Source organism: Perca fluviatilis, chromosome 4 (assembly GCF_010015445.1).
Source record: "Perca fluviatilis chromosome 4, GENO_Pfluv_1.0, whole genome shotgun sequence".
Taxonomy (NCBI): Eukaryota; Metazoa; Chordata; class Actinopteri; order Perciformes; family Percidae; genus Perca; species Perca fluviatilis.
Window position 1 is genome coordinate 37,633,724 of NC_053115.1, and position 20,038 is coordinate 37,653,761.

At 40.0% G+C, this 20,038-nt stretch overlaps 1 protein-coding gene across 1 annotated transcript in view; it reads left to right on the forward strand.

Moving 5' to 3' along the window:
* Positions 1-20,038, forward strand: part of fhit (fragile histidine triad diadenosine triphosphatase) — a 423,256-nt gene that overhangs the window by 321,662 nt on the left and 81,556 nt on the right. The window contains exon 7 of the mRNA XM_039799117.1: positions 19,242-19,310. Coding sequence (XP_039655051.1) covers positions 19,242-19,310 — 69 coding nt within the window. The remainder of the gene's footprint in view (positions 1-19,241; positions 19,311-20,038) is intronic.

Below are 20,038 nucleotides of genomic sequence, written 5' to 3' on the forward strand. Positions count from 1 at the left end.
CACATCGTATCAACTAGTTTGTTTCAAGAATACCTAACCCTGACGTTCCAAACATTAGAACTGAAATTCATTACTCTCGCATATACGTTGGTGCCCCAGATAGTTTGTTAACACAGAACCATCTGCAAAGCAGCATTTTTGGAAAAGGGCAGGCACATCTGTCTATCACGTCCGCCATTGTTGTTCTGAACAAACAGTCACGGAGGTCACGCACACCCAAACCACGGCCGCAGCTGACAGTAGCACCTCACTGGACGCTGATTGGTTCAGTGCGCTGGTAGTTCCGACACAAACGCATCAGGTTGGATTTCCGTGTGATATGTGATCCCGCGATTCTCCCGTGATCTCATGATATCCCGAGAATTCAGCTGTCGTGCAAGGCAACTAAGTCCCTCTACACGTATAAACAGTTTTAGAGCTGCAAAGACTAATCGATTAATGGATTAGTTGTCAACTATTAAATTAATCGGCAATTATTTTGATAATCGGTTTGAGTCATTTTTTTACGGAAACAAAAACGAAACAATAAATGTTCTTAACACTAGAAGGGCCGGAATTCCATAAGTACTAGAACTGCCGTGAGCGGTCTTTTTGACCGCCACATTCCAAACTCTATAATCTCTCATGATAAATACCTAATTGCGATATTGTATTATGTATTGTGTTAGGATATCTTTAGAAAAACGTAATAACACCGAAATGTACATTTTAACTAGTTTAATTATACATTTGAGTAGTAATACGTGTTTCAATAATTCATATCATGGCATAGTAAACCGTCATTATTCCATACATTCATATCCCGAAAAATATGGTCTGGAAATTCATTCAACTTAACTCATAACAGCCAAATAACAATTAAAAGTATCTTATTTGAACATTTAGCTATAACCTAACCTAACCTGGCTCTGCTGTGGTGCGCGGCGCTGTTTGGACCGTGCGCCGCTTCCCTTTTTTTCCTCCTTAACCCCTTAACGCCGACTGTTGCTAATTTGCATCAAACCCCATCCATTCCGACTGCAGGCGAGATAGCGTGTGTATTCCCCCCAATGCCAGTTTGTTTACATGCGATACATACCTCGGAACCTTTTGCATGCACTGGTTTCTCGTAGGACCGGTCGGAGTGGGAGATACATCCGGTTCACGGAAGCGAAATTAACCCTACCCCTACCCCTAACCCTACCCCTAAACCTAACCCTGCCCCTAACCCTAAAGAAACTACTGTCAATGTTAGGGAGTAGGAGAGTTTTCTTTCTTGCCGTTGTCAAGATCCATGTATTTGTCAATTACAGTTTAGAAGTTCTAACAACTTTGTGACATGAATGAAATCTACTATGTGTTTTATTAATTTTACCATTTTGTAAAGAATTTTACCATAATGCCTGTTGTCGCTAATTTGCATCATATCTAAATGTATATCTATTCCATATGCTATAGACAAATTAACAATCTCAACTTAATTTAGCATCAGCTTGGAGCCAGAAACACACATAATATTTTGTTTATATAATTGTGAATAAATTCAGGCGTCAGGGGGATAAACTCCGCTCTCAGCTCCTCTGCCAGTTGCTGCATGAACTTCCTCCAGACAATTTTACTGCTGGTGCACTTCTTGGAGAGGATGAGTGCAATGATTCCAGCCAGTTCGAGGATGTATAAAGTTATATGAACATGTAAACAGCCACCGGCCATCTACGTGTACCGCGCCTTTCACAGAGCGAGCGTCCGGTGTTTGCCTTCTGATTCAGAACAGAGTCCATCCACGCCGTAGTAGCCTACGTTACCGACTCTGGCTTTGCCTTCGGCCCATCGGTGATGCCCACACTTGTTACTTGAGACCGCTAGTTACGTTTCTCTGACAAAGACTATGGTAGTTACTAAGCAACCAAGATGCATCTTCAACCACGCAAAAGATTAAAAACAATACCGCGAAAATCCGAGCGGTCAATATGACCGTGTATGGCCGAAATAGGTAAAAGTGATTGTATTTTCTTTGTCTTTTGTGTAATGTATGTAAAAACAATTTTAAATTAAAATACAGACTATTTTAGGAAAAGTCAGGCAGCAGCAGGATTGTATTTTTTTATTCAGCAAAGTTATTACACATATATTTCAAAACGGTCAAAATGGCCATCATGGCCGTTCTAGTGTTAAATGTGAATATGTTCTAGTTTCTTCTCTCCTCTGTGACAGTAAACTGAATATCTTTGAGTTGTGGACAAAACAAGACATTTGAGGACGTCATCTTGGGCTTTTGGAAAACATTGATGCACATTTTTCCCCATTTTCTGACATTTTATAGACCAAACAAGTAACTGATTAATCGAGAAAATAATCAACAGTTTAATCAACAATGAAAGTAACCTCCAATTTCCACCAACTGCGGAACGGCTGCAGATCCGCTACGGAATGGCGGCGGAGTCATTAGGTTTCCATTAAAATCAATGTGTGTATTTCCACTGACTGCAGAACGGCTGCGTTCCGGCTGCGTCCCAGCTCCGGCAGTCCGCAGCCCTCCGGAGGAGATACGCAGAGCTTGTATTTTTGCCGGACGCCGGAGAGCTCCGCAGCAATTCAGCGCACGGCAGATTGTGCGGGACAGGAAGTCGAGCACAGAAACAAAATAAACGTCCAGTTAATTTTCAAAATAAAATACACCGTGCTCACGGCGGATCATATTTCCCTGCAATACACCTTGAAAACACAGCACAGAGCTGTTTCCCCTCTACTCCTCTGGATGGAAACTAACTGTTGTTGGTTTTGTGGCTCTACTCTACCTGAATTTGCGAGATCTCGTGGGTCCCAGTGACTACAGCTGTCAGTCATGGCCGCAGCCGTGCGGCAAACAAATCCGGACCTGGTGGGTATTGACGGACGGCGTAGCACGGAGCCGACACGCAGCGGAGCCGGTCCGCAGACGTTCTGCATTCAGTGGAAATCCGGAGTAATCGTTAGTTGCAGCCCTAAACAATATAGGCATGTGAATTTGCCTCTAAACTGATGTTGCTATACATTACTGCTTGCTGAATCAGCCCCAAAGTGCACTAACTCATCCTTCAGTTAGTACCAAAGGCAAAGGTCATTCTGTCCAGCACAATGTTTTCAAAGCCACCCACCGCCCTCTCCCTAAAAAAAAAAAGCAATCTCCACTGTGTGCCCTAAGAGAACAATGTCTTTTTAAAAGATCTTTATTTTTCCATTTCCACAACAACCCCCATTTTTCATCTACCGGTTGTTTAGGATGAAATGGCATTCATCTGGCAACACAAACAAGGTCAAAGAGTAATGCATTTTTACTTGAGTTCAGTTAGATTCACACCAGCAAGTAGGTAATATTTTAGCGTTATCAGAATATCAGCAGCTCTGAAATATTCCTGCAGGCCCGTCCGTTGAGGGCCTTCACTGCAGGAAGGCACACGGAGGGAGCAGTGAATCAAGGCGGTAATAAAGGAGCAGTTTCCCACTGAGCCTTAACTCACTGAAATAATCTACATATTTTATCAAGTAATTTGAACACAAAGCAACTCTTGATGTGTAGACCTGTCTGGTCTTTTTATAAAAACAGATTATCATGGCGCATGTAGCACACCTGCTACAGTAGCGGCCCAACCCCATCTATCAACTAGGTTATTGCAATCAGGTGCCTGCGCGCCTGCAATAAAAGTGGTCCTTTGATTGAATAAGAGTGAGGCAAATGTGCTCTTATAAACTCACTGCCTGAAGTCAGAAAAAAAAAAACAAAATTTTTTTTTTTTTTTAAAAATGAAATTTTTTTTTTTTTTGTTCTGTAAAAAAAAAAAAAGATTTTATTTTATTTTTTAAGGAGGTGTTTTTTTTTATATATTTTTTTTTTTTTAAAAAGCCTCTTTTTTTTTTTTTTTTTTTTTTTTTTAAAAATATTTTTTTATATTATATAATAATTTTTTTTTTTTATAATAAAAGAAAATATTTTTTTTTTTTTTTTTATTTTAGAGGGGGGGGGAGAAAAAAAAAATAGTCTTGACAAGCTCTGGAGTTTTATTTTGATAGCCAATTTCTATGAAACGTCATCGCTTGTTTGTATCATCGAATTAAGAAATAGCTCAGGATGTTTACTAAGCAACATGCTTCATTATGAATGTTTTACAGAAAAAATTATGCGTCTATATCATCAATGCCTGGAATAATGTAATTCTTTAATTGATAAAATCCACCCATTCTCTCAAGTAACTTATCCAGATCTCAGCAGCCAGATTATTAACTAAGTCTAGGAGGTTATGTCATATCACTCCAATTTTAGCATTACCGCACTGGTTGCCCATTAAGTTTAAAATATTTTAAAATTCTATAAATGTGGCTTAGATCGGCTGACACCAACTCCGTTTTTAAGTGCTTCCTTAAAACAAACTTTCATAAGATGGCCTAAACTTAACCATGTTTTCCTTTCCATTATTGCATCACTGCATATTAAGTGTTTTATTTGAACTTCACTGCCATTTACGTATTTAAATTAAGCTTGATTTGTATTATCATTTTAATATTTTTAGATGCATTTCCATGCATGTTTCTTTAATTGACATCCTATCTTACACTTTCACTAGCTATGTTTCCATCGACCCGTTTTTATCCGAATTAAGTGATATCGAATGAAAAATGGAAACAGTAAAATCCGACTGAATTTCATGAATATCGACTCAAATGAAATACGTTCGGTCTCATCGGATTTTCTCTTGATCGATATACGGCTTATGCGATAAACGCTGATGGAAACGTTATTTGAAGTTTCAGTTCATTTCCGCCCAGTATTTCCGCTCTGTTTGCAAAACAAAAACAGATGTAAGTGGACAAACGAGGAGACGAGATACTTTTTTTATTTAATTTACCAGAAAAATATAACAGCTATTTTAGATAGCAAAAATCTAAGAAACGCCATCATTTATCAGGAGCTCGCGAAGGAAATGACCAACAGTTATGACAGGGACATTAAACGCTTAACTTGAAAAAGCTTAAGGTGGTTTAATGTATCTAAACAACGATGATCATCACCAGATTTATCATGGTTATATCTTTTCATGAACACTTAAGCCTGTCAAAAAAACTAAATCGAAATCCAACGATTATAGAAGTTATCTCACGTTAATATTTTCTTCATCAGTGGCCGTATTAATATTATTAATATGGCGAGGAAAAAGCTTAACGTGGTTTAATGTACCTAAACAATGATCAATCATCACCAAATTTCTCTCTCATATTACCCACCATAACCACGGAAAACTGTCAAATAATCTAACCCAAAATCCAATTATTATGGACGTTATCTGACATAAAGTGTTTCTGCTTCAGGGCAGGGGGTTGACTCTCCACGGTTCTCATTGGCTTTATAAGTCCTAATGTGAAAAAGCTTAACATGGTTTAATGTACCTAAACAACGATCAATCATCACCAAAAAATCCTCTTCTATATTGCTCATCATAACCACTTAAACGGTCAAATCTAACCCAATGTCCAAATATTATGGACGTTATCTGACACATTAACGTGAGATAACTTATAATCGTTGGATTTCGATTTAGTTTTTTTGACAGGCTTAAGTGTTCATGACAAGATATGACCATGATACATCTGGTGATGATTGATCGTTGTTTAGATATTAAACCATGTTAAGCTTTTTCAAGTTAAGCGTTTTAGAATGTCCCTTACGACAAGCCGTGGGACGTCCTGCGGAGTAAATGGAAGGCGCTCAAACAGCGATACACGGCTCAAAAAAGAGAGTTGTCTCGCAGTGGTGCCGGAGGGAAAATATAAGTTCCACCTTTTTGATGAGCTGGATCATATCCTCAGCCAAAGGTCCATCGGAGCTTAGGCTATAGCTTGGCTTCTAATATTAACAACTACTTTTGTCTAGCAAAACTTTGTTCGCAAAAGTTTGCTTGAATCTTGTGCGATTCAGTTCAAAAATGAATGGAAACACCATAAAATGTCTCAAATCAATTTGATATACCAATTTAATCGCAAAACAGCATGTGACATCATCAAGCACAGGTTTTTATTCGCTTTAAAGCTGTTGGATGGAAACACACTTTCACCAGCTTTATTCGCATGAGTTTTTTTACCGAACTTCAGATAATTCGATTGACAAGTGGATGGAAACTTAGCTACTGTTTTATGTATGGGCTCAGCGCTGCTTGAAATCTGTGCCCTCATGTTCTAATTTGTGTACGTCATGAGGGGGTAATTAATATTTAGTAAATGTTTTAATCTGGAAAGCACTTTGTGCTTAATGCTTAAAGTGCTCTATTAATTTAATTATTATTTTCAAGTACAAGCGGCCATAGGGTGAGAAGCTCAGTCATCCGTGAGGAACTCGGAGTAGAGCCGCTGCTCCTTTGCGTTGAAAGGAGCCAGTTGAGGTGGTTCGGGCATCTGGTAAGGATGCCTCCTGGGCGCCTCCCTAGGGAGGGGTTCCAGGCACGTCCAGCTGGGAGGAGGCCTCGGGGAAGACCCAGGACTAGGTGGAGGGATTATATCTCCTCCCTGGCCTGGGAAAGCCTCGGGATCCCCCTGTCAGAGCTGCTGACCCCGGAACCCGACCTCGGATAATCGTATGACGATGGATGTATGGATGGATGTTATTATTTTCAGATATAACCATGGATGTATGATATTAACTGGATGTTGGATCCCAAAATTGCGCCTATTCACTTTAATGGAGTTGCTTGCCTGGAGCATATGCCAAAAACGTTTCTAGGCTTCCAGGTTTACTTCAGTGATACGCGACCTACTGAATATCCACAGTAGTGTTGGTCTCGCTGTCCCCGCCCGCCAGTTCCCACCCGGCCCATAGACTTTACATTACAGGTTTACAAATCGCTTTTCTTGGCTGGAGGGATGTTTCTAAAATATAAAAAGTCCATGGAATAAAAATTCTGGATAAAGAGTCATAACCGACCTTGTTTGAGGTGTCCTGGCAGCAGTTTTCCAGTCTCTTTTACAATGGTGGTCTGTGTGGAAAATCCTTTTTGGGCCCTTGCAACACCGCAAGTGGACACTGGAAAATATTTGTTGAAAAGGCTGAGCGCACTTCCTGGGGAGCTGGGTATCACCAACAAGTGAGAAGTGACTTGGCGTGGATATTCACCATCCAATCAGCAAATAATTTATTGATGTGGAAACTTGCTACCTCTTCAAACTCCTGAAGCTTTGTGAAGAAATAGTTCCAAGTCTTTAGGAAATGATCTGCTTTCTGAGTGAAATGAGAAGATTGATATCACGCTCATATCTTTGTGTTACAAACGGAGCTGGAGTCAGCGCGTGGTAAGCCAAGCTTTGCAAAAAGACTGGAAGCACGGAGTGTTAGCTAGCCTGGCCTAGCCTGTGTAAAAAAAAAAAAAAAAAAAACTTCTACCAACAACTAAAGATCAAGTTCCACCTGGCCTGTCTGCGCTACGCTAAAAATACGCGCCAGGTCTATTTTTTGACACGAGCCGTGGGGCATTAAACAGGGAGTGGAAGGGCTCAAAATCGAGTTGGGCGCGCAAAACGCTCCGCTTCGGACGCTCCTGGTGTGCTATGACGCGTGGCGGACGCCGGAACAAAACCAGAACGCGGTGCATCTGTGCCTGGTGAAAGTTCAGGGTCAGATGTCTTGATTACTTGATTCAAAAGAAACGTAAACATGACAGTTTTTTAGATTTAGTGGGAGTTGTGTGCCATAGCTATTTTTTGGAGACAGCCCAGTGAATTGACCGTACTTAGCTTCCTGGATGAAGTCTTGACATCACAGTGATGTTGCCAGCCTCTACACAGACCAAAACCAAAATGTGCTAATGGCCGTAATTGGCAACTGCCGCTAGCTGGGGGATAAACTGTTACATTAACTGTTAACCAAAGTTGACAGCTCTACAGTGTGTGTTTGAAAATCTCTATTTTCTCTGTCCACATTACAATGTGAGATGAATGTTTCAACTCAGGTGGTCCCCTGACTTTTCCTCCCTTCTCCATCATCAAGTCATTATTTTGTATTAGTCTGCACAGCAACAGACTAAACTAAGATATCAACATGGTAGACATTATAAACATCAGCACGTTAGCATTGTCACTGTGAGCATTGAATGGTCTGCCTCACAGAGCAGCAAGTATGGTCGATCTTTCCCTAACCTTATCCAAGTAGTTTAGGTTGCTTTCACACCTTACAGTTTGGTCCGTTGAAACCGAAACCTGGAGCGTTTGGTTGGATAGTCCAGTTTTTTTGGGTGATGTGAAAGCTCATTTGAACTCTGGTGCGGACCAAACAACCAAACTCTGGTCCACTTGAAAACAGGGGGTCTCTGCTCTCTTCCAAGCGCTCTAGAGTTCAGTTCACTTTAGGTGAGAACCTGAACCGACCCAAATACAGGAAGTGAACTGAAAACAATACATTTGCTAGCCTGCAATTTCAACCTTGCACACAGTTTACAGACTTATATATGATTTAAGGGATAATAACTTATTCATAACCTATTATGAGCATACATCGCTGGTCGTCTGTGTGACAACACATCCTCATCTCCCTCTCATCAGGGCCCCCCTCTCCATCACTCGCTGTCTGTCAGCTGCTCACAATGTTCGCTTTCTTCTAAAATATTAGAAACACTAATGCAGAACCAGAAAACCCAAGACGTTATAAATTTGGCAAAAGTTTGACAAAGTGCAGTGTGCGCGCAAACTGAACCAAATGAAAATGCAACAATGTTGCAACTTCACCCCCGAATCGTTGCGAGCCTACCGAACTATAGGCTTGAAAGCACCCTCAGTTACATAGTGTTAACCGGGTCTAACATAACCACAGTCTGCCTTATCTGACACATAACCATCTGCGGATATTGAAGAAAAAATTATAATTTTAAAAATGTTACACTGAATATTCCGCAATAAAATCCAGGGTCTTCACTCTGTCAATTAAAAGACATAAAATAAAATACATTATGCATAGAAGATTTGTGTTATTTTCCAGTGAAAGTGAAGTTTTCTTTGATAATTCAAAGCCCTCCTGTCTACAGCTTCTTCCCAATGAACATTTAATTAAATCAATCTCCATTACAATTATATATTATATTTTATATCTTTTTATATCTATTTAGGGAGATATAAAGAAAACAGACGGGTAGGTGGAGATGTTTAAGCGTGTGTTTTAGGAGGAATACTGGGTGTAGAAATGGAATCATTTGGTTGGTGTTTGTGGGGTGGGTGGTTGTTGTTCAGCTGTGTAGGCATTATGGAGCGTCCTGGTTGTACTGTACGCATGTCGTCAGGAAATCCTGTGGGTTATAGTGTTTGTGCCTGCTGAGTGTGTTTGAGGGCTTTAAGCTCTTTGTCATACAGATTTGATGCATTGTTGGACATTCTTTCAGCACTCGTTTATTCTCTGCTGTGCAGCTTTGGCTGCTTTTGTGGTCCACACATGCTGCTGTTTAATAGTGAAATAACAGTTGGTCAGGCCATAGACGATCTACATGCAGTGATTGGGTTTCATACAGTTCTACTGATACAAAGATATACTTTGGTTTATCACTACTTCAATATATTTAATGTGAGAAGATGTCCATTATATAATGCTAATTCATGCACACAAATTATCAATTAGAGGGACCATATTAAGTAATTCAGTTGCACAAGTTATTCATTTGCATGCACAAATTACACAACTGTTTACCCCGACCTGCAGGCTAATTATATTTTGGTTTATAATGCAAATAATCCTCTGCAAGCAATTTTCTGGCAGTAAGTGTCAGTATAATGAAACAAGACAGAAAAGTGTAAATGTCTACTCAGGCATGAAGACACCTGAGACACTAAAATCTGGAACTCTCGAAACAAGTTGATTTCTAATTGTGTAATTGGTGAGATTCTCTTACACCACTTGGAGATTTGTGGTACTCCTAAAAATTCCAAAATACATTGTCTGTACATGCCCCACTAGAACAACTACTACCATCAGCAGGAGGATGTCAATGTTGTTGACATTTGGCCTTTCCAAAACCGTTACAAATCATCGTTTTAGGATCTGACAACGCTATAGTTAATGTTGGGTTAGGTTTAGGCACAATAACAACTTGATTAGGTTTCGGTTAAAGGGTGTGGGGATCTTTTTTTTTATTGTCATGGTTAAACACTTGGTTAAGCTTACGTAACCAGAGAAACAACATTGACTAAATTGAGCAGCGATTTCCTTTGTTCACACATTCATCCGCCCAAACCTTTAAGATAGGATGGAGGACTCATTGGCAAAACTACAAACCATGGCATTAGATATGCCCGTTTAGTGATTAAAAAGTAAGGTAACATCCCACTAGCCATTCAATTTCTTTAAAAAACAAATCCTAGTTGTTTCTTTGGTTTTGAGCCATTGATTGTAGTGGGCAGTAAAAACTACATTGTAAAGCCTGTGTATTCATTTATTTATTCAGCATCTACAAAGTTCAGTATTTTCACATATACCTAAGCTTTGGTAAAATATGTTGCTGTTGAGGCTCACCTGTTCAGTAAATATGAGGAAAATTTAACATCAAACACATCTCCACTACTTGGTGTGATCTCTATTGTATCTTGAGTTATGAAACCAGCCTGAAGTCATCCTTGTCCTGCTATGCAGAAAAAGTTATTCAGCAGCTGATTAATCCCGATTCATTTCCCAACAGAATTGAAAAGGAAAATTACCAAAAAGATCAGTGAAACTTGAACTTTTCCAAACAAGATGGATGAGATTCTCATGTGATATACTGAAGAAATTCACTTTGCTTTCAGATGATGTGGGTGAAGGGGTGCCGGGGAAGAATCTAGCTCTTCTTGTTGCTAATTAGACCTTCTTCTTTCCCCTTAATGGGGACCACATCTGATTGTGACACAGTATATTTGCCTGCCTGTCAGACTAGATTCCACCTAAGTCCCTTATATTCATATGGCTGCTAGTTTGTTTCTGCAGTTGCAGATTAATTAAGAGACGTCTGGTTTGATTATTTGGAGTGTGCACCACTGCTTTATCTTGTGCAAACATTGAGCAAATACGCGGACTAACTAAGACTCCCCTATCGGTGCAGTTGATGTGAGGCTTTGCATGAAGGACGTTGTGTTTGAGTGCACATAATCTTCAAGCAGTGCATGATTGACTAATTATCGACAGGACATGCAGCCCAAGGGGGGGTGCTCACCCAGAGCCCGACTGAAGGACGCTGCACAGGAGCTGACAGTGAATACTGACCTCGACATCTGCAGAGTGTGTGACAAGGAAGCACCAATGGGAGAGGAACGACACTGTGACTCAGTGTCAAGGACGCAAAGCGTCCGAGGACAGCTGCAAAGTAAGGCTGCTACACAGAGGAGAGTTACGATGAACATAGTTAAAAATAAAAAAATAAACATTTAAGAGGTATGCTCCTGTATTCTCAGTGCTAGCACTGCAGGCTTACCTTGCACAGCAGCCGGATTCACGATATCGCGAGATTTTGCGAGAATCAGGGGACCTCATATCACACGCAAATCCATCTTGTCAGGCTTCAACCTGTCTATATCCACGACGTTCCTCTTCCGGGATTGCTCCGTTGCTGCCGGAAAGTCCACCAGATGTCAGTCTTTTCGGCCGGATGTCCCTAACCTTCCCTTGTCTTTGTGTTGGAATTTTAAACTCGGGTGGATTTATGAGGACTATGGTTAACTGCTCCTCAGATCTCTGCAGGGTAAATCCAGACAGCTAGCTAGACTATCTGTCCAATCGGAGTTTTAAAACAACCTCTGCACGTACACATGTTCCACCACATTTTTCTCCCATCCTGGAATGCTGTGTGGACCAGCCAGACCCTCGTCCGCAGCACTGTTGAACAAGGTCTGGCAATGCAAGTTTAGACTTCACCTAATGTGTTTGTGTCTGAACTACCAGCAGACCAAACCAATCACCGTCCGGTGAGGAGCTGCTGGCAGCTACGGGCGCAGGTGTGTGTGACGGCCGCGACTGTTCGTTCAAAACAACAGTGCCGGACCTGACAGACGGATGGTGCATCCAGTCACCTTGTAACGACTTATAAAGTCTTTTTATCTGGGGAGAACACAGTTATAAAATGGTTCCTTTCATTATATTATCAAAGACTGGCTGATTTATGGTTTTTTTTATATTGGATGATATATATTTTTGGTGGCATAATTGTTCCAAAATGGATTTCTAGCATCAAGAATTACTACTGTATGTATCTGGAAATGAAGCTCAATGCTTCCTTTTTATCAGCCGAGAACATGTTGTTATTTCCAGCAGCTGCTGTGGTGGAGAGAGCTGGCAGGGGGGAGGTAGAGCTCTGTCTCACCAGAGGTGTGCCTCGCAGATATACTATACACACACTCTGCACTGTTAGTGTCTTGGAAAAACCCATTCAGGGGTTTAATGCCTTACTTTAGGGCATGGATACAGTGAAGGAAATGCATGCTTCTTCCCCCACCTTCCACGCTGAGCTTGAAAAAGCAAAACATTTTCTTGTTGTTGTGATTTAATTCAGTCTAGTTGAGTTAATATTAAAAAATGCAAAATCAAAGATGAATTAAATCATTGGATGTTTTTCAATAGATTACAAGTTAATGTCGAGTGTAAATGAAAGAAACTATAATCCGATCAGTAGTAAGTGCAATAATTGCAAAATGTTTACAGAATTCCACAAATAGTGAAATTATGAATGCGCTTCCCTCCTCTACAACAACAGGGAAGGTTTGACTTTTCGTAATCATATCAAGCGCTTATGTTCTGAAGACATCTCTAAAGATTTTAACTGAATATATTTGAAATTTCTGAAAGTGTAGATAACATTCATGAAAGAAAGCACATCACTTTTGCTTCGATTTACAGACTGCCATTAGGGAATCTCCACATTGTTGAGATGTTTGTGGTTAGTCATTGTTTAAATGTGAATGATCTGTTTCCAGCTACAATGATAGTGCTATGGTGACCTTTATTGTACCGTGGTTGAGACAGCTCTACGGCAACTTACTGAAATGCCTACATGCACAGCAGGGGGCACATTGTGTGGGGTCTATTTATGCCTCCTTTCTTCTATTGTGTATAAAGGATAAAGCTGGCAATCTTCTGGCAATCTTTTATGTTTCTCTTATTGACAACAAAGCTCATACCAAGATCAGAACCAAAAATGTGTTGTTCTGTCTCTCAATACTTTCTGACTTCCCTGCCCTGTCTGTTGCTCTCAGCCCCAAGCCCAATGATTTCTACTGAAGACGTAAATCTTTCACAAATGCATTGATTCCGTTTTTGAAAACAGCTTAGCGATTTTCTAAAACAGCAGGACACCGTAGTTTTTAGCAAATGTTACCAAACAGGAAAAAGCATTTCCTGCAGCAGATCGGTGTATGTGGGATGTGTGAAAATGAACTACTTTGTTTTCATGGTAATAAAGGAGTATGTTCGTCAGGGCAACAGTGATTATGTTTACATGGCAAACAGGCAAGAGGCCGTAAACTGTCACAAACTGCAGTAAAACCCTGATTGAGAAGGCGATTCTGAATGCGCTGCATACATGTCAAAAGAATGCTTCTAAAACCTGAATAATACCGGAATATCCCACATCCCTTTTTAGAAAATGCTAAATTCTGAAAAAGACCTTATTGGGAATATCCAAACGGAATATGCTGTTTACGTGACCTGCAACACATTTGGAATAATGTAATGTTCGGAATAATAGTGGAATATTAGTGTGCATTTAAACGTACTGAACAACAACAACAATGGGGCTCTATGGCACCGCTAACACAAAAATCCTTACTGGGTAGACAAATGGCCGTTGATTTGATTTGCGGAGATTTGCGAAATCGGCAAACTTGTTGACTTCGTATGTCATTTTCAGCCGTATCTGTAATGTTTAATGATGTTAAACACGACCTATCTGACCTCTCTGCTGTGCTTACTTTCTGTACTGTAACGCTTTGCTAGCATCTTTGATATATTAGATATACATACATAAACATACATACATATATAATAGCATCCAACATGCATCTTAGATGACTGAGATGAGAGTGTATGAAGTCGTTCTTTGTCCCCGTTGCTCAGCGCTGTTAAATTTTACGTACAGTACACAAGTTTTCTACCCGGAAGTTATTGTAAACAATATAGCGTATCAGGCTTTGATCCACACACACCACATGTTAGTATGATACATTCATTCTTGGTTTGGCTCTGTAATGATAATAAAAATATAGAATATTACTAGACTTTCCCTTTATGCTGCAATGTACGGAGCTTTCCCATTCACTTTGATATTGGTCAAAACTACAACAGGTTGTAAAAATTGCGCAATATTCCTTTAAGCATGGAGAACCCATGCAATGTGCCCCTTGCCGTAAATGTCTGGAACCTGCCACAAACATACCAACACTGCTGCGTCAGGCCACTATAATTTCCCTTAACACCCTTGCCACCCTCCCAGTTGCTGGTATGCTCATGCACGTTATCAACACACACACACACAGATGCAAACACAGACACACACAGACACACGCATAGACACACAAAGACACATACACAGACACACACACACACGGACAGTGTCCAGGGGCTGCTGCCTCATTCACTCAGCACTCATCTAGAAAGCCTCTGATAAATGGCTCTCCAGCCATGATGTGTTATTTTTTTCTGCTACAGAAGTTTTCCTCAAGGTAGGCAAATTTAATAATGCAGACATTATGTAAATGACCTCATTAAATAGAAAATGCATCCTAAAAAAAGCAGACGCCTCCAAACATGCTATCTTGTTTGTAGCATTTATAAACATTCATTCAGACTGCCTCCACAGTTTATCACAGTGTAGTAATGAAAAACGAATAACAGACCCACAATTAGGTTATTAGGCCCTTGATGATACATACACACAAACAGACAGACACACACACACACACCTCAGAACAAGGCCAAACATTGCATGTGGGGTTTATGGCACAACAGACAGCACTAAACCATCTGTAGCTAATAGACAATAATGTAATACATATACTGTATCACAGCAGTAGGACCAACATCACTGTTAACCCTTATCCACTTGAAGGTGGAAACAAGGAAACATGCCTAAAACATTACTAAAAATAGAACAAATCTGGATAGGTGGCACAGAGATCTATTATGGATACAGCTGCAGTTATTTAGAGTAAATACAGATAGGGAAAAAGGAAAAATGAATGTTCACCCAAATAATATCAAACCAAATTTAAGGAAATTTCCATAACTAAGATCCTGTAAAAGCTAAAATGCACCTTGATCTTTAGGCTCTAAATTGTTGATAATATAACAAAGCTCAACAATTATACCATGTTCAGAGTGGACATACACCGTAACCTGATTCTGTCAGTTATTACTTTTACATGCACATAATATTCCGGTTTTTGCCCTCATTCCGAAAGGGACGATATTCCGATTAAGCTGTTTACAAGGCTAATGAAAGTGAATATTCCACTTATATTCCCTTTTATATGTAGCCGTGCAAAATATGATTTTTTCAAAGTTTACCAGCGGTGGAGGACTTGTTGGACCATGCGAACACAGCCTAACCCTCTTTCATTCCTTCATTCACCTTCTTGAAAAGGTCGGCGTAGCGATGTGTGCGCATATCCAAAAATCTGTTGGTATCCAAGTCTTTGATAATGTTTAAAAGTAGCTGTTTCTCCTTCTAATCGGGTCTGCAGCCTTGCAAACTGTTGGCTGGTTGCTTTGTGTACGGTAGCCATAGCAACGCACAGAGCTGACCGTAAGCATAGGCAAGAGGCCGTAAACTGTCACAAACTGCAGTAAAAACCCTGATTGAGACACATTCACAATGTGCTCTAAATGGCTCTAAAACCTGAATAATACCGGAATATCCCACGTGTCTAAATCAGAAAATGCTATTTTTGGAAAAAGGCATTATTAAGAATATCCAACCGGAATATGCTGTTTACATGACCTGTATCAAATTCTGAATATTGTCATTCAGAATAATAGTGGAATATTTGTGTGCATGTCAACGTAATCACTGGGAGACTGCTGGCCAAAACTGCAGAATAGAGCAGTATCAATCAAAGTAGGACATAAACAAGGCCTTTTGTCATCGGTTACATTCACCATATAAAAAAATAAAGAAATTGAGTCTAATATCAATGCTGCATTTCTAAATAAAGTGTATTATTATTATTATTGTTATTATATTATAGTATATTCATAGTAGTAGAGCATAGAACAAAAGTGCAGTTTGGCCAAGTTCAGAGCAGACGCTGGGGACATTCAACATTATATATTGACAATCTAGTATAGTGAAGCAGGGTAAATAAAAGAATGAAATAAGGATGTGAAAGGCTTTCCTTCATGTAAAATAGAAATGTTAAAACACATCTAAACATAGCAGTTTACAGGTCACTGCGCACATGTGACAGTATTTCAAAAAGTGTTTTTGTTATGATTAGGATTGATAATTTCCTTATTGTTTCCTTTTCAGTTTCAAAGTCAAAAGGGTGATGCAAAAGAAAGATGTTAACACCCAATAAAAACAATTGAGTGATGTTTTAGTTGTATGATCATGGCTGAAAAATAAACCATGAAATAAAAAAATTCTCTGGCTCTAGAGGATAGAGAGCATAAATGTGCTAATGAAGACTATGTACGCACCAACCACCAATGCAAATTCCTTTTGTTACTTACTTGACCATAAATCCTCTTCTGATTAACTATAATGGCAATATATCCATTAACTATACACGTTTCTTGCTTACAAGAAACGTGGGAACAAAAATCATAGTTACGATTATTTTGGTCAACATTGAAATGACGATTGTTTAACACTCATTGACTTTTGGAAAGATGTTGCAATTATTGAATTTAAAAAACTGGTGCGCCTGGGTTGCTCACCTGTTAGAGCGCGCACCCATATATAGAGGTTTACTCCTTGACACAGTGCCCGCGGGTTCGACTCCAACCTGCGGCCCTTTGCTGCATGTCATTCCCCCTCTCTCTCCCCCTTTCATGTCTTAAGCTGTCCTATAAATAAAGGCCTAAAATGCCCCAAAAAAATTATCTTTAAAAAAAACAGTTAAGCTGTTAAACAAATCAACAGTGATAACACCTTGAACTGTGACATTTCCCTTAATACTTTTCCCGTTTTAATTATTTTTTTTTCATTCAGAACACGCAAAACTTAATGTGCAAAATAATCGCCTTTCTCGATCATATTGTTTTTGTCATCATTAGGAGCCGAAGTCATAATCCAGTTAACATTAATTAATTACGCAGCCCTAGTATGAGTTGAAATGTTGTTAGTCCACCGTACCAATATTTCGTCCATCACAAAGGTTTCAGCTGTTTTCAGAGCATTGAAGAATAATAGATACAAGGCCAACATTGTCCTGATGTATCCTCAAGTACATGCAATGATGTCACTACTGTCATTAAAGCTTTGTGAGTCTGGATTTCCTGTTCATACCAGAGAAACTTTTTCAGGACTCTACAGCATTGAAGGCTGCACTTTGTGCTGATTGAAGGGAGTGATATTGAGGATGTCAGTAGGCACTGAACAATGGCTGCTCATTTTATTCATGTCATATCCATTATGTGCACTTGTTAGCTGTATATTCATAGACACCATCATGCCCACTCAGTCGTTGCACCAAGGGCCTTTTAGTTATTGTTGATTCTATAGCCATTGTTCCCAGCATGGCAAGGCAGCCTTTTTTAACACTGTCAATAAAATAAAAAGCTCCTCTGTTCCTGTGTGGGGGTTCATCCCGACAGCACAAAGACGTCTTCTACATCTTTACATGAATTTTTCATGCTAAGAAACATTGAAAGAATAGGCCTGTCCTTCAACCTCAAGACTAGGAGTCTTGTAACATGTCATTTACCTCAGCCAGTCTGCACTAGCTTGGGTCCAACTGGTCCCAAACTCTGCAACAGGTTCCATTAACCAGGCCTTACTGGTCCTGGAATCTAATGCAAGGGTCTTAGCCCAGGTTCAAATGGTCCATAACTCTACGATGACACTCTTATTCTACATCCTACTGGTCTTGAACTCTGCAGCAAAGCTCTTAGCATGGGTCCAACTGGTCTCAAAGTCTGTACCAAGGCCAGTTACCAGGTCTAACTGAACCCGGAATTTAAAGCAAGGCTCATAGCCCAGGTCCGAAATGGTCTATAACTCTGCAGCAAAAGTCTGTTTCTACATCCTAGTGGTCTTGAACTCTGCAAAAAGGCTCTCAGCCTGGGTCAAACTGGTACCACACTCTGTGTCAAGGCCATTAACCACGTTTTGTGTCCATGTCCTCTAGAATGACACACAGAAGGGTTTTCTGATCGGATCGCTTCATTTGTTTGTGTCCATGTCCTCTAGAATGACACACAGAAGGGTTTTCTGATCGGATCGCTTCATTTGTTTGTGCATTCCACTTAAATCACTGTTAAAACATATATCTCCTGGTTAGGTTTTACGGAAACTGTGTGGTTTAAGTTACAATGCTTCGACATCATGCTTAAAAAAACAACTCGTTTCCAATGAAAGTACCTAGCACTAGCTCCAAAAGTGGCTAAAAGTTGCTAGATGACGTCATACGATCAATTGCATATTGGTCACGTCATTGTGAATCATGTTCATAAAGCTCATTAGTTGTGAAAGGGGAGAGGGAAGAGAGAGCCTGTGCTGTTGGCAGAAGAGCTGTTTCTAAGCTTGATTACTTGCTGCTTACTGTCTAACCACACATTAACGTTAAGGCTCAACTCTGTGTACTGATAAGTATTGGAACAATGTGTATCAGAGTAAACAGCTTGTTGTTTCTGCTTTAGTGAGTGTAGCGTGTGTGTTTTTTTGCCAAGTGTGTGTTCTGTCAGATAAAGCAGTTTCTTAGGGACTTTACCATATCATAGATGCAAAGAAGTAAATAAAAGTTAACCATACAGACGGCCAGGTTTGTGACAGCAGGGGGGTTGACACCAGACGGGGCGAAGTAAATTAAATCCTTAAAAGCATAAAAATAAGGAGTCTCTGTGGTGTGCAGGTAGCACGCTTGTTGAAATGCACAGTCACCCTCCTGCGATTTGTGGCACGGCAGTGACGCTCCGCTCTGGCTTCACCAATGTGCTGTGAAGTAATGAAGACTCTCTATGGAAAGCGTCTCTGTCACATCAGTCTGTCAGCTCAACTCCCCAGTGAAAAAAGTACCTGTTTCTCTAGACCGAGCACCACATTTAAACCATGGCCTTCTCCTGTTTATTTCTTTGCTTACAGCACGTCCACGTCCATGTGCTGCCCAGGAAGGCGGGGGACTTTGAGCGGAATGACAGCGTCTACGATGAGGTCAGTTGGCAGATTTTAGACCATCCTAACTACTTTATACCTGCAGATTGCAAATGCAAAAGACAACTTGTATCTGACCCATACTACCTGTGGCTGGACTACCACTCTGCTCATTGTCACACCATGAGTGGCGTAGAATAGATGATAAAATATAAGCAGTGCTTAAAATGAACTATATTGCACACATCCGTATATAACAGAAAAACAACAACACTGATTCAACCAGCAACATTGATCATAGAACAAGGGTAGGTAGGTTGTGATAGTACTGTAAGTCAATAGCAATTGTTTTCCCCATCCATCCAAAGATGCACTTTATTGTTTCCTCTGTAGATCAGCGTGGACTACATATCTTGTAAACAAACAGTAAATGTGTTTTAATTCCAATTCAAATCTGATTTGTTTTTAGTTTAGAGGTTATGATATACATTTTTTTTTCAATTATTGTCATTATGTGGCCAATATCTTCCACGTTGTAATTGTTTTGGTTTATTTTGTAAAAAGAAAATCAAGTTTAAATTCTTAAAGTGCCCATATTATGAGAAAATCACTTATGTTATGTTGTGTCTCTGGGACTTCCACACGCATACAAACTTAAAAAAACAAAAAAACATCCATGCTGTTTTGAGTGAGATACGGGTTTCTGAATGTATCCTGCCTTCAGTCTCCCGGTGAGCTGTTCAACATCGGCAGGGCTTTGACGTCACAAGCCGAAACGAGGTGGCTAA